Source organism: Otolemur garnettii, unplaced genomic scaffold (assembly GCF_000181295.1).
Source record: "Otolemur garnettii isolate 467f Iridium unplaced genomic scaffold, OtoGar3 scaffold00209, whole genome shotgun sequence".
Lineage (NCBI taxonomy): Eukaryota > Metazoa > Chordata > Mammalia > Primates > Galagidae > Otolemur > Otolemur garnettii.
In genome coordinates this window covers 1,783,544-1,799,649 of record NW_003852604.1, presented here as the reverse complement: position 1 = coordinate 1,799,649, position 16,106 = coordinate 1,783,544, and the positions used below count along the sequence as shown (strand labels likewise).

Below are 16,106 nucleotides of genomic sequence, written 5' to 3'. Positions count from 1 at the left end.
GTGTTGCGGAGCGTCAGGCTGTGATGGATTTAGTTTGTAGGCAATGAGGAGTCAGTGGAGTTTAAGCACAGAGCAACACGAGACCAGAGCTCCTCTGTTAATTAGTTCCAGGTGGAGTGGAAGGGTGTTGGCAGAGAAAATGAAAAGGTGACAGAATGGAGAGAAGCTACAGAGAAAAAATGGGTAAGACTTAATTCTAAGTAGATGAATGCTTTCCAGGTGAGATCCTCTGACCACCTCCTTCAGAATCTCCTGGGTATGGTTCAGCAATACCCTCGAGAACTAACGGGAGCATCTCTAGGGTCTAAGCGTGTGAACCTATAGGTGAATGACCACCTGGGTCGTCGTAGACTCTGAATGACAGAACCCATCAAAGAACCCTGAGGCTTTGACCATGGAAAATGGTGAAATGGCATCACCACTAATAGGCAGAGAGATGTCAAGAGGAAGAGCTGGTTTTTGGAGGAAAATTTGTTGAGTTCAGTTCAGCACTAGAGGGGAGTTAGAGATAGTAAGAAGACCTCAGACTCAAAGTTTTAAGAAAGACAGATGGTGGGATTTCATCCTCTGATTATTTTCAAAGACCATCCTATTTGCAATGTGCTAGTCCTAGATTTTCTGGAATCAGAACTATAAACTAGATAATGTTCACATTAATAATAATAATAATAATAATAAAGGCCTCTAGTAGGTTAGGGACAGAAGATGTTCATACACTAAAGAGGAAAAGAGAAAGAAAATGAGCTTTCCCAGAAACTCAGACACCTGCATTCAAAACACCCACAATGTTTTGGCTCCTGGGATATGGGAGGCAATGCTTTCCAGGCACGACCTGACCCTAGGGCAGGTCAGCCACATCTATGCCAGTAACTCCCTGTGTAAGAGCATGTACCGAGTCCAAGAAATCCCAGGCCTCTTTTACCAGAATCCCTGACTGGGACAAAGACTTGGACTTTCTATTACTGCCATATCCATCTGTCTGGAACAGTGTCTGCATGAAGTAGTTGCTCCAAAGCTGTTCAGTGAATGAAAAAGTAAGCACATGGGGCCTTGGTTTGGAATCTCTAGCTTGGCCTTGAGCAACTTCATCTCTTTTAACTTGTTTTCTTACTTAGAAAATGGAGGTAGCATGAGGTTCTTCCTAAGATTGCTGGGTGGGGGTGGCACCTGTGTCTCAAGGAGTAGGGTGCTGGCCCCACATACCAGGGGTGGTGAGTTCAAACCTGACCCCAGCCAAAACTGCCAAAAAAAAAAAAAAGATTGCTGGGAGGATTAAATATGATAGTGTGTGTGACGTGCTTGGTATGATACAGACACACGGCCCATCCTGCACACTATCACGCGGTCATCACGATGTCTGCTCCACTCTTGTGCTCACATGGGATAGGGGTGTTGGGGGAGTGTTGCTAAAAATCAACTCTGTCAAATCATTTCTTTAAATCTGTCATTCTCTGTCTCTCTATCTGACACTTCTCACTGCATTTCAAGACATAAAGGAGGCAGAAAACTGTGACCTGGAAAGAAGTCTCCCTCACACCCAGATGTGTCTATCTGCATTGTCCTGGATGCAGGGTCAAACTCATTCACCTGCTAATCTGCACGATGAGAGGGAAGATAGAAGGAATCTTAAGGCTGCTCTTCATTCTCCAGAAGAAAATGAGGCCTGAGCAGGGACACAAGGTCACATTGTAAGCCATGAGTCTAGGCTGAGAGCCTGAGCCATGTTCCACCACTCTTCCCCTGAGTGCTCCCCATCCTGCTCCTGGTGGAGATCAGGTGTGTTAGAAGGTAAGGGGAAAGAGCTGCTGAAGTGAAGCTCTCCAGTCAAGGCTGTACAACAGAAAAGGAGCAGCCAGGCAAGATAAATGACAGCAGGTAGAGAGGACCCCACCAAGGCTTTGGAAGTCGACAAAACCCCATTTTCTCTGTCTCATCCCATCTCTTCCCTTTTTCCAGATTCTCTAGCCCCAAATGCCTGGAGGAAAGCAGCATAGAATGCAAATGAACTCAAACCTCTAGGCAGTCTGTGGAAGAAGGGCCCAGGGCAAACAGAGGCACAGATGGGTGTCTGCCACCTCCCAGCCATCTCCGTGGAGACAGACTGGATGAGGTCAGGAGCCCTGGCAAGTGGAGAGACTGAGGACTCAGCGTCTAGGCTGGCAACTTCTAAAAAGACAAAGCTCCCATGTCAGGAAATGTCCCCATATAGAGGAGGCAACAAAAAGAGAGTAATCGCCTCTGGGCAGGGAACTTCCAGCTCTCTTTTGTTTAGGGAGATGTTTCTGGTTTCCAGCTTTAAACTGCAACTCGAAGATGGTGGGTAATTTAATTAAACATTGTAGGGGCTTGACTGAGGTTGCCTGGGAGCCCCTGGTTTAAAGTTCCTACCCTGTCATGGCCTCATCAATGAGCTATAGTGAGAGGAACTGTGTGTGTGTTGGTGAAGAAAGGAGAGGAGGGGGGCTCAGAGCCCAGGAACCCAGAGATTCTATTTTACTTTGACAAGTGCCTTGAAAAACCCAGGTTCCTGGGAATTTAGCACAGGGCCTAGCACAGGGGAGAGAGGTGCTGAGCAGTGAACAGATGAAAGCAAAGCCTTCTCAATGTAAAACACTCCCCAAGGCAGTCTTTAAAATGATACTGGGCTTCTGCCTCAGATCTAAAATCTGAGACCCTCATCCACTAGCTAAACTGCCAGCCACCAGGCAGTATCAACCTGTCCTCAGGTAAGAGAAATCAAGCATCTGTCTCTCTGCCTTCTTTTTCTTACAGTTTCACTCATATCAGAAGGGTCCTTTAGGTCATGACTGCTCCTAGGCGCCCTGCCCATGTTAGGTACCCCAAAACACAGATTCAACCTTTGCTGATCCCAAATGCCTGGGAGAGGCTGAGACCTTTTTATCACCAGGGTGTTTGTCCAAATGCTGCAGATATTCAGTCTGAAATAGAAAAGCTAACACCTGCTATTTTTATTTTGAGCAGTACTGGAATTCCCTGTCAGGTGCCTGAACTGCTGGTCTTCGTGGTCCCACCCTGGGCTCAGCTACTCCTAACACACAGACACCCTCCCCTCCCCGCACCTGACACGGCCAGCCCCACCTCCACCACCTCAACCTAAGTTGCACAATTACTCTCTGCCTCCCTCTCAATCATACTTAATCCTCTTTCCCAATCTCCTCACCTCCCTCTTTTTTTCCCACCTCCCTCTTTCTGCTGTCCTCCCAGTCTCAGTTCTGCTTTTCTCCTTTCCTACTAAGGGTTAAGCCCCTCCAGATTCTAACACTTCTGGAATCCTTTCCCTATAAAGCATTGCTCAGTTGGCCAGTGTCTGTCTGCAGAGTCCTTGGCAAAGAGGTTGTTGGGAGTTATGACTAAAGATGGGGACGTGAGGGTGGAAAGACACCCCTTTCCCATGACAATCCTAATTAGCACACAGGAAGTGGGGGCCGTCCAAGAAGCGGAGCTGCCCGGTTCAAACAGCTGTTCTCTGAGCCCGGGGCCTCTCCTAGCCCACTTCTCTATTCTCTCCCCCACCACACCTGCCTCTCCAGGCTCCTCGGTTACACTCTTGGGAAAGCCTGGCCGGAATTCCAGAAACAAGAGCCCCCTCCCTACCCCTGTCACTGAAGAGATTAGGAACCACAGAGACTATCCCTGGCCTTCAGTTAAGCATGGACGCATGGACAGCTCTGTCCTCCTCCTTCTCCCTTGGATCCTCCTCCCTTCCTGCCTTTGACCTGTAAAGAGGGGGTCATCTGAGAAGCCGGTTTGAGATGGCCATTGTGGCAACCCGATTCTCAGGAAGATAGGAGTTCAGCATTCTCATAGGCTAAGGTTTCAGGAGGAAGCTTGGGGACAGTGTCTCCTTAGGAATCTGCCTCCTCCTCCTCTGCGGACAAAGAGAGCGGCTTCCCTGCCAGGCATTCCGGAGCCCTGACCCTCCCCCTCCTCTTTCCATCTGCTCGGCCTGTTGCTTCAGCACTTGGAGTGCACAGCAGAGGCGCTCCCCAATGCCACAGGAGCCACGGCGTTTCAATCCCTGCAATCTCCCAACTCCGGTCTCTTCTTCCAGGGACGCCCTGGCGTTTCCTCTATCCGACTACAGTTAGAGCCCCCGGGGAATCCCTTCTTCCTTTGCCAGTTCCCACGCCCAGGATCGGCTATGGGAAGGCATCCCACACATAAGGGGCAGAGGAGTAAGGTCGGGTGAGGGAGGTGTGTGGCAGGCCCAAGGCAAAAGCAGGGTTAGCCAAGGTGTGAGCAGTCGCGTGCAGAGGGCTGGGAGCTTTGGAGAGGCTGGGATTGCTTGAGGGCTGGGGAGCCCCAGAACGTCTACTACAAGGAAGGACTTGGGGCCACCAAGCGCTGAAGAGGTGTAAACCGGAGAGGGGTTCTCATGGACTAGGCTGAAGCTGAGTTTGCATAACCAGACACTGATACTATTTGCATGAACGTTTGGGGGGTGGGGGCCAAGCGGGTCAAGGGGAGTAACGTGCCGCCAAACACCACCTCTTGGTGATAGCCCTGCACGTAGGTGCCCACTGGATGGGCAAAGGTGGGCTCACGAGGCAGGAGATTCCATGGCAGGCCGTGGGGGTGGGCACGGGCGGGGCAGGGGCGGCCGGCTCACCCGTGTCTTGGCGGAACTGGTTCATGGACTGCAGGTCGATGATGTAGGGCGCAAGACGGCTGTCCACCTGGCCCAGCACCACGCTGCCCCCTGCTCGGGGGCCGGCGCGGACCACCGCCTCGATGTGGTGGCTCACCGCTGGGCTGTAGGGACGCCAGCGGCCGTGCTCGTTCAGCCATTCCCAGACCACCACGGCCGAGGCCAGGAGCATGGCGAGCCCGGGGCTGCGGCGCTGCGCTGCCCGCCTCCCGGGCCCGGCGCGCCCGACCTCCTCCGCTTCCTCCGGCGCCGCCGCCTCCGGGCCTCGACCGCGCCCCCAGCCCAGCGCCCCGACGCCTCGGGCAGCCTCAGCTCCGGCCCATGGGCTCCTCCCCGGCAGCGCATCCACCGGGGCCCGGGGCCCGGGGCCGCCTGGTTCGGACCGCGCGCCGCCGCCGCCGCCGGGGTCCGCCGCTGCTGCCGCTGCTCCGTGGGGTCGAGTCGCTTCATGCAAATGTCCGGCTCTCTGCAAACAGGCCCCCGCCTTGCAAAAGCCACCCCGTTGGCGCGCGGCCAGAGCCCCGGCGGCGGTGAGGTTGGGCCGGAGGCAAGGCGAGGACTCAGCCCTCGCACCAGTTGCGCCTCGGGCTCTGCAGACGCCGGGGTGGGATCTCGCCGCACTATCGCGCCTGGAATGGCACGCTTGGTCCTCCTCCCCTCTCCCCTCCCGCTCCACCCTTTCACCGCACGAAATGCAGACGCCGCCACCGGGAGAGCTCCCCCTCCCTGCGGCTCTGCTCAGTCGCTTCCAGAATGAATTGCCCCTCCCAAGCGGGGTGCTAAGGCAAACCCGCGCCCACGGGGGTATCCCAGTCCCTTGCTGCAGAGAAGCGACCCGCCATAACACGGCCCGGGACTGCCGCTGTCGCCCAGCCGCAACTTTGCAGCCTCCTTCCCAGAAATGTAATTTTTTTTTTAATGCAGCATGATCAGTGTCCGCAGAGCGAGCTGGAAACACTCAGTGTCTCGGAGCCTGCGCACGCACTCTCACGATCACACCCGCACACAGACGCGCACACACCCTCACGCCCTCCTAGCTCCGGCTCATATTACCTCATTCTCGCCGGCATCCTCAGCTGTCCATCAGGGATGCAGAAGCCACGCCCCGTGGTTACTCGGGAAGGTACCTTGGAGCTCACACGCCCCCTGCTGGCCGCAAGTGTCGCATACCGGCCAGTGGCACAACTTCAACCTCTTCTCAGGAGACCCAGTCCAAAAGGTTGCAGCAATTTGTCGAATGACAGATTTATATTATCTATGTAAAGAGCAAATGTGGTTTTCTATCCTGATACTAAATTACTAGAATCAGGAGAATACATACCAAATTGATTTATTCTGCAGTGTTTATGTGACCCAAATTATGAGACCCCGGGACAAACACATACACAAAGTTAATGTGGAAAAAACTTACATTGGGCAAATTCTGACTAAAAGGGAAGGTTGTAATTAGACTTATGTGTTAGTCTAGTCAGAAAACACAAATTTTGTTTCTCGGAGGTTGCAATCATATACAACAATGAATTAATTCTGTCAAGATTCAAGATAGGATCTGAAAAACTAAAATAGATTGTGTTAGAGAGTAGGATTGTGAATCTTTCTGAAATCATTGTTTTTTCATAAATCATAGCATCTTATATGTTTTGGAAGATTCTCCCCCCACACACACACAGTTGTCTCGTCTCTGATCATTAGAATTTTCCATCTCTCTGTCTTTACTTCCCTCCCAACAAAACTCCAAACACAAAGCAAAAGAGAAGGCTTTCAGATCTCTCTTTCTTAGACCTCCAAAAGCCCTATGCCTAAGGAACCTCTGAGCTTTGTTCTTTCTGGTCTCCTTGCACAGATTAACTTCCAGAATGTCTAGTCAGCCTCCCCCTTAATTGGGAGACTACTCCCAACCCAACTCAATCGACACCATTCATTAAAACATCAAATTTTAGAATTTGAAGAAAAAAAAAGAAAAGAAGTTAAGGACATCTCAATTAATCCCACCAAGGGTCATTATTATTCTCATTTTATAAATGACAAGGCTTTGGGAATTTGAACAACTTTCCCCTTGGTTATATATCTACTCAGTGAGGAAATCAGTATTTAAAACTTCTTTGGGAAGGCCCTTTAAAAAATTCCCATTCCATAACACGTGTTATATGGTGTGGAAGTGGTGCAGTAGAAGGCAATACAAAGATGCCTCAAAGGGAAAGGAAGGACAGGAGAAGAGGAGGATAGAATGTTCTGGAAAAGAAACAAAAGTAGCATTGAAGAAAAGATAATTTTAAGCTGTATTGAACTACTTTTACTTCATGAGAAGTACTTTTAATCGTGAGACTCAGAGTATGAAGACTCAGGAAAGTTTCTCATGGTCTAGACAGGCATATAGCCAAAAAGGAACAGTGATGATTCAAGGGGATGCTGAAAGTACAGAGATAAAACAGTGCTGACCAACTAACCCAGAAATTACCAGGAAGAAAAAGCCTAAATCAGGTATGAAGGCTATTAACAAATGTCAGGCAGGCTGTTTGCAAGATGAACAGAAAGGAGGAAGAAATGTACTCTACCTATTTCCAGCCTGTATCTTGTCTTCTTGTATCTGCCATGCTAACCATTACAAAGTATTACAGCAGAATAGAAATGCCTGATGACATGAGAGGGTATATAAATCCTGATTCACTTACAAGGGGAACTGAATACTTGCACACACACACACAAAGTCTATGTTAATGCATGTTATGAAGAAACTGTGCATGTATTTCAAAGTTTTTTCATACCACAACAACATTATACTAACTTCTTATAGCTGAATAGGATCTAGTTAGAAGCACTAAGAAGGATAAGATACCATATTGAAAAGAGCTTCTATCAGAACAGTGTGAATTCTGCTAAAATAAAAGCAAAAACAAATATTAAATTTACGGTGAAGCTCGAGTGGAAGAATCGTGAAATCATTGGTACTTCACAAATACCATCACCATATACATACACGTGTGATGTTGAACACCTTTCGTAATTGCAGAAGTCAAACATGATTAGAATATGACAAATTTAACACAATTTTTCCTTTCTTAACATGTGTTTACATTTTTGGCACCCTCTGTATATGACTTGACATTAGTAATCCATTATAGTTACAAAATATATGTATTTGAATAAGCCATGATTATTTATAGCTCATAAGAACCCACTTGGAAAGACTAATTCATAATTATGTCAATAATAATTACATACATAGGGACATTTCTTAGATCCTTCAAGACAATCCTAATTTCAAATTATCTGTACCATAAAACCCCTGAAAATACCTAACATTTCATTTTAGTATCTCAACTGTACCTCCCAAATTTGTCTGCTTTACCCATATGTAACATAAAAATATTTTTAAACAAATGACACACCCCATTTATACTTTGGACATATGGTGGCTATAATAATACCTCAATTGAGACTCACTGGAATGAAGCCAGCCATGAACTTTTCAAAGGTACGATTTGATGATACTTCAAGGAATATCATCATTGCTTAGTGCCAAGGTTCTGCTAAGTGGTATCCCATCGTATCAGTGTACCACCATTTGTCTTACGGATTGTGGACACTCTTTCTAGTTTAAGCTGTTATGAATAAAACTTTCTTGAACATTCTTACCCAGGCTTCTGTGTGAACGTAGCTTCCACTTCTCTGTGACAAATACCCAGGAGGACAATTGCAAGGTCATAAGGAAGTTTCATTTTTGCTTTTTTAACCAACTCCTAGGTTTCTAAATGGTTGTAATGATTTTATACTTTCACCATCAATGTGCTCACAATTTGGTTTCTACATTCTCACCATCATTTGATGTTGACGGTATATTTAATTTTAGCCATCTTGATAGCTATTGAGTGATATATCTCATTGTGCTTTTAATTTGTGTTTTCTTAATGAATGCTGTAGTCCTATATTTTGACATCTTCAAGGCACGTTGTAATATCCTCATTTCATTCTTGACATTGGTAATTTGTTTCTTTTTCTCACACCCTCCCTCCTTTCCACTTTGCCAGTTTTTCTAGAGGTTTGCCGATTTTATTAATTTTTTTCCAACAATCAGCTCTTTATTTATGCTTTTGTTTTTATTATTTCCTTCCTCAACTACTACTTTTCTTGTCTTTTTTCCAGATGATTTTGGTAAAATCTAAGATTATTGATTTGGGACTTTTCCTCTTTTCTAATGTAAGCATTTAGTGCTAAAATTTTTCCTCTCTATGCTGCTTTAGTTGTGCCCCACAAATTTAAATATGTTTTATTTTCACCTTTATTCAGCTTAATGTATTTTTAAATTTCCTTAAGACTTCCTTATTGACCTTTGAACTACTTATGTGGGTGTTGTTTAGTTTCCAAATATTTGGATATTTTGTTGTTATCTTTCTGTTGTTTATTTCTAAGTTTGATTCCATCATGATCAGATAACTCATTCAATATGATTTCAGCTTTCTCAAGTTTGTGGAGGTTTTATAGCCCATATTATGATCTATTTTTGTATATTTTCTATAGTACTTGAAAAGAATGTATACTCTATTGTTCTTGAGTGAAGTGTTCTGTAATTTTTCATTAGGTCCTGTTGGTTTGTGACTTTTTTAGTTCTTCTATATCCAGACTGATTTTCTGTGTCGTTGTTCCATAAGTCCTTGCGAGGGGTCTTGAATCTCCAACCACAGTTGTGGATTTGTCTATTCGTCCTTTTATTTGTATCAGGATTTGCTTCATGTATTTTATCATTTTGTTGTTTTGTGCTTGCATATTTAGGATTGTTATGCCTTCTTAGCAAATTGGGCCTTTCATCATTATGTAATATTCCTCTGGCATAATATTATATAATATCCATCTAATATTTCTGTCTCTGGCCATTTCTTTTCCCTGAAGCCTATTTTATTCAGTATTCGTGGTGGAGGTCTTGGGGCACACATGTATGGAGAATCTGGAGACTAAGGTCAGCTGTGTCTTTATGAGAAGAACTCGATAAAAACTCTGTTACTAAAGCTCAGATGAGCTTTCCTATATCTTTAGTGCGTTGATGTGATAGGCTACTTTAATATATTTTTGAATGTTGAGCCAGGCTTGCGTAGCTGAAATAAATCCCACCCATTTGCTGATTTAATCTGTATCCTTTCACTGTAATGAACCATAATAATGAACATGACCATTATCCAAATTCTACGAGTCTTTTAGGAAATTACTGAACCTGATTATAGTCTTGGGGACCTCCTGTACTTGGCCCTGTCACTGTCCTGGCCAACTACCACCTTTTCCCTTCACAGGGAGCTCCGGAACTAAAAAGGTCAATCAATAGTGCCCCACATTTTCGGAGGGCACCTGTGGCTCAGTGAGTAGGACGCTGGCCCCATATAATGAGGGTGGCAGGTTCAAACCCTGACCAGCCAAACTGCAACAAAAAAATAGCTGGATGTTGTGGCGGGCACCTGTAATCCCGGCTACTCAGGAGGCTGACGCAAGAGAGTCTCCTAAGCCCAAAAGCTGGAGGTTGCTGTGAGCTGTGACACCACAGCACTCTACTGAGGGCGACAAAGTGAGACTCTATCTCAAAAAAAAAAAAAAATAGTGCCTACAATTGCTCAAGTGAGTGTGGCCTTTATCCATCTCCCTCAGTTGATCATGGAACAGCTCTGAAAGTGTTGAGAGCTGACAGCATTCCCAGTAGGGTAGGGGTAACAAGTCCTTTCCTGAGGGAGAAGCTGGACAGCACATCACCATGTCCACCCCAGTTCACCCTTTGTGCTATTTGGCTACAATTCTGCATATATGTTTAGAGAACAATTCCTCTACGACTTCAGTGAGATTTTTCTATTCCTGGGGGACACTAATAAGAGGAAAACTAGTAAGATGATTCATAGCTGCAACTTATTTTGAGATGTGGTTGATTTTTTCTATCTCCCTTCCTTGCTATCCATTCCAAATTACTCTCAACCTCAGCTAGCATTTCCCTAGCATACCTGGTGGCATGACCCAGACCTTTATTTCTGAGGTCCGAGACCTTGACTGGCATGCTAGTGAATAGCATGGTAGCTATTCCCTACCAAATTTGGGCAAGAAGGGTATGAATGGAGCACCTGGATGGAAACCTCATCCCTCTTTGCCCTTACTGTGTCACAGACCCTCTCCTCCGGATGAACTGGGTTGATCACCTGGGCCCAGAGACTGATCCCTCTTCTTGTTTATGGGCCCTGGATGTAAAGTCCCTTAAGTGACAGGCAGAAGCTGTAGCTTAGGGTTTAGTGGGACTTAGTCTGTGTCCCTGGCAGAACTGTTCTCCCACAGGGAATCCTGATAGAGCCCTGAACTAGAGGTAGGGGACAGAGAGGTACAAAGCGCAAACTCCCCAGTGTGTGGCTGGAGTAAAGGTAAAGGTGAGCAGGGCCCCCTTTGCTCCTCCCTGTCACTTCATAGGCCCATATACAGCCCTGAATAGGTCAGAGGTCTGACATGAATCTCACTGGGCTATAATTAAGGTATTACCATGACTCGGTTCCCCTTTGGAGACTCCAGGAGAGAATCTGTTACCTTGCCTTTTCTAGCTCCTGGAGGCCACCCACATTTCTTGGCCCACGGCCCCTCTTCCTCCTTCAAAATCAGCAGTGTTGTTTCTCTTTGTGCTTTTCTTTCATAGTCACATCTCCCTCTGAATCTCTGACTCTCCCCTTCTCTTTTTTCTCACTTTTAAGGACAGTTGCGTTCACCTAGAAATATAAGATAACCTCCCTATCTTTAAGTTGGCTGATTAGCGGTTGCAATTCCACCTGCAATTTTAATTCCCTTTTCCGTGTAACCTAAAATTTTCAGGTGGCAGACATTAGGATGTGCCAGTCTTTGGGAGCCTGCTCCTGACATTTATCATGCAATTCACTGAGCTCTCTTGCCCTGCTCATGTTTAGTGCTTGGTGTTCCACTTCCATCTTACAAGAGACTGTTTTTTGGCCACACTTGACGTGATGATGTGGTAAATCTGATGAAGCTGGCTATAAAGTGAGCAGATCCAGGTGCATAATCACTTAATGCCTCATGGTTAGGTCCTCCACATCAGGGCCCAGTGGTAGCACACCGGGAGCTTTTGTTCAAAAGGCATTTAATTCCCCATTGCAGAAGGCCTTGATCCAGAACCCCGGGTGTCTGCATTGTGATTTTCCCACTTGAATTTGCCAAAAACTGCACATGGCATCTTTTCCCACATCTGATACTTCAGATAGGGCCAGCCAGGCTGCAAGGTCCTAGTAGCAGTGTGGTTTCATTATAGCCTGGATTTGCTGCAGACCCTTTCCTAACCTGGGCCCCACTCATGGCTGGCAGCCTGCCGTGTCCCCTGTAAATGGCTGAAACAGTATTCACTATCCTCAGAACACCAAGAGGCTTATCAGGTGATGTACTTCCCTCTTCCGAATGGAGTATATAAGATTTAATAATTTATCCTTTACTTTGGATGGAATATCCTGGCATGCCCCTGATTGAGTGGGTCTCTGATTCTCCATGGAGTGTACCTCCCCCCACCTGAATTACTTGTGTACCAGCACCCCCAATGTGTGTATTACTTCTTACCTTTCTGCCCTAATTAGCATGGTATCATTGATGAGATGTGGATGTGATGATCTGGAGGAAGTACAAATAGTTCAGACTTTTCTGTCCATGTTGTAACAAATGGAGTATTGTATTTACTATGGTCTTAGAGGGCAAAACTTAAACCTATACGTTATTGTCTCTTCCATGTGAGTGGAGCTATTTATGGTCCCCTTTTCTGATGGTAACAGAAAGTAATTCATACAATCAGTGGCTATTTATGTACCCAAGTCAAGGTACATAACTTGCTCTAATAAAGATACCACATCTGGCACAGTGGCTGCATCTGGACCTACCACTTGGTTGACTTTATGGTAGTGAACCGTCATTCTCCAGGACTTTCTAGATTTCTGCACATGTCAGACTGATAAACCAAATGTGTGCATGACAGGCACTATCATCTCCATATCCTTTAAATGCCTAAGTAGGACACCAAGTTTCATGCTCTGTGTCCACCTAGGTAAGTCAAGAAAAAGTGGAATGGGGTTCCCTAAAGCCTTACAGTGCTGACAAGATAAAAATGATGTTCTGAATTTAATAAGGTAGTGGTGGGAGGGAACACAGTAAGCAGCCCAAGGCCTTAGTTGGGACCCATGAAGGGTCACACTCCAGAAGTGGAGCCAACCAGAGGTAAACAGAGCCTTAACTTTCATTAACTTGTTCTAAAATCAGTTTTGTCCATGACTGTATTAAGATGATGTCATTCTGTATCAGAGGGTAGGGCAAACCCCACAGGTGACAAACTAAGGGATAAGATTTCATCCCTGAAAGGAAGCTGCCACTTTTTATTGTAACATCAAGATGATGTCAGGAGAGACTGGCTGAGCTCTTGAATATATTATTTGCATCTAATTGTGGAGGCCTTCTGGATCCTACCCTTGGATCCAGTGAGTCTCAGAGGAATCATCTGCAAAAGGGAATGCCAGATGGAAGCAGCTTCCTTGGGTACAGCGGTTCACTTGAAGAGTTTATTTCTCTTTTAATTTCAGGTTAATATGATTTATTAGGTTACAATTTATTAGGTTTCAGTGTTTGCATTTGTTAGGTAAAGTCCCTTTGTAGTTGTGTCCTGCACCCAGGAGGTGTGCCATATACCCTTACATGGTGCCCGTTAGGTAGGAGCAGCCAATTCCTCTCCCACCTTCCCTCTCCCCCTCCAGCTCTCCCTCCCTCCAACTTGCATTGAATTGAGTTTTTCTCTTGTCTGGGTGTGTATTAGTTCATCTGCTGGCTTCACATTGGTCTTGAGTACATTGGATTCTTGCTTTTCCATTCTTGTGATACTTTACTAAGAAGAATGTGTTTCATCTCCATCCAGGTTAATACAGAAGATGTCAAGTCTTTGTCTTTTTATTCCATGGTGTACATTTACCACAGTTTATTAATCCATTTATGGGTTTATGGGCCCTTAGGTTGTTTTCACATCTTGGTGATTATAAATTGAGCTGCGATAAAAAAATCTAGTGCAAATGTCTTTGTGATAAAATTACCTTTTTTCCTTTCGGGGTAGGTCCCAAGTAATGGGATTGAGGGATCAAATGGGAGGTCTATTTTGGGCTCTTTGAGGATTCTCCCTATTTCTTTCCAAAGAAGCTGTATTAGTTTTTAGTCCCACCAACAGTATGAAAGTGTTCCCTTCTCTCCACATCTGTGCCAGTATCTGCAGTTTTGGGGCTCTGTGATGTGTGCTATTCTCACTGGGGTTAGGTGACATCTTAGGGTGGTTTTGATTTGTGCATTTCTCTGGTGGTTAGGGACTCCCAAAGAGTTGAAGTTAATTGCCCGCCGCCTTTGCTTAGAAAGTATATATACTTGGTCAGATTGCATGTGAAAACCCCACACTGTACCCCAAAAGTGCATTAATGTACATAGTTACCGTTCAATAAAAAAAAGAAAAAAAAAAAAAAAAAGAAAGTATATATACTTGGTGTCTGTCTCCAGCAGGGGGCGACGTTGTACTATGAAATGGCCTCCCTGAGTACTTTGGCTGCCTTTCTGTCTTTTACCAAGGATAGGTTTTACCACTCGATTTTGTGGATTCTTTCTTGTTTTTTTCCAGACTATCTAGAGAGTACAGGGAAACAGGGTGGGAGACTCTCTATATGTCTGATGTGAGGCAGTTGCTGAATAGAGTGAGATAGGGAAGTGTAGGCTCACAACACATTGTTTCACAACAGCACTTTGCCTCCCCGGCAAAGAGCCCCATTCACAGGGTTACTTTAGCCTTCCTTCTCCATTGCACCTCTTGCCTACATTCCATCAGTTGAATTCGGTTGCTTTCCCTCTATAGGAGCACAATGAAAATCAGAGGCTACGAGAATTACTCCTGTTCAGGACCCCAGGAAAGTTCAGGGTGGAAGGGAAAGAAAATCTAGGGGGGTGGGGGAAGGAGGGCAGCGGAGTTAGACGGAGGAATACTTAGCTCTTAGCCTCTTTCCCTCCTTTACCTCTTTGCTCCAAGCTCAGAATCCGAGCACCAGTGTCAGGTCCTCTCCCATGTACCTCTCAGTGTCTGATGAACATTCAAACCCTAAGACCTGTTCCGCCCCTATGCATGCTGCCTCAGCTTCTTCCCTCCATGCTTGGTGCCTCTGGCCCCTCCTGTGCCCATCATCTCATCCTCTTACGGGACAGGGCAGGATGGTGACTTGGGTGTCTGTAAGGGTTAACAGAAATATTAAACTACATCGTAAGAGGAAGTGCTAGCCTAATTCAACCCCCACGTGAAAAGGCGAATAAAGAGACCAGTGCTGGTAAGTAAACAGGATAGAACTAGCTACATTGTATAAGACTGAGACAGAAACGCAGAGCACAGCGCAGGGCCCCTCCCGTCAGAACAGCATAACCACTCCCCCTGTACTAACCATATATAAGATTGTATGGATCCCAAATAAACAGCTTCGGCTCAGCCTTCTCCCTATACTGTATGAGTGGTTGTGTGATTGTGTTCACCCTTTCCCTTTCCTTCTCCCTCTCATACGCCGATCACGAACTCCCCGACACCGCCTGCCGGTCGGGCAGTGTCAGGTGTCTGACTTCAACAGAGGCATGAGTTTGAGCTCTTCTCTGTCTGAATTTCCTCATCCTATGGTCATGGGTGTGCCTGGCCTTTGTCCTCTTTGAGAGCAGAGAGATCTCAGTCTCATCTCTTATTGTCTTCTCCAAAAGCAGCTGAGGTTGAGGTAGGGGGGAGGAGAAGGATCAAGTGGTACAAACGGAGATGAAAGTAGCTACAAGCATTTGCATTCAGTTTCAAATGGGTAGTTATGATTCAACCAAATGAATTTCTAATATTTTAGTTCATCCCAAAATTATGTATTGGGCAGTATGATCCTTTTCGCTGACCTCATTTATTTCAGCTTCCGGAATTAGTCATTCAGTTGCAATAGCCACATTGTTTTTTGCTGACCCATGGGGTTTGCTGCCTCATTGCCTTGACGACATCTCTTCCTGCCCCAGCACAGAAGGGATTACCAAGAGTAATAATTAAGGAATCATTTGGGTGGCTTGTTTCAAATCTACCTCTGACTCTTTAGACTCCTTAACAGATAGGTCAGTGGGGGCCCTTAATCTCCCCACCTTCACCCCCACTGTGCTCATCAATTGGGTGACAGAATTTGCTACCAGATCCCAGGGAATCTTCTATCCCTCATCTATCTCATAAGGACCTATATTTCTTCTAAAAAGAATTTTGAAAAATTAGTTGGCTAGCCATGTAAGCATAATATCATGTTTATTTTAGTCTGTTCCACCTGCTGCAAGAAAAGACCATAGACTGGGAAGCTTATAAACTACAGAAATTTGTTTCCCACAATTCTGGAGGCTGGGAAGTCCAAGATCAAGGTGT

The 16,106-nt window shown here is 45.7% G+C and overlaps 1 protein-coding gene across 2 annotated transcripts in view; it reads right to left on the bottom strand.

The window, feature by feature from the left end:
* Positions 1-5,339, bottom strand: part of DTX4 (deltex E3 ubiquitin ligase 4) — a 34,832-nt gene extending 29,493 nt beyond the window's left edge. The window contains exon 1 of one of the 2 annotated variants that reach the window (XM_012812461.2): positions 4,631-5,339. In XM_012812461.2, coding sequence (XP_012667915.1) covers positions 4,631-4,841 — 211 coding nt within the window. In that variant the 5' untranslated portion in view covers positions 4,842-5,339. The remainder of the gene's footprint in view (positions 1-4,630) is intronic. The other variant, XM_012812460.2, reaches the window with a different exon arrangement.
* Positions 5,340-16,106: the final 10,767 nt, after the last annotated feature.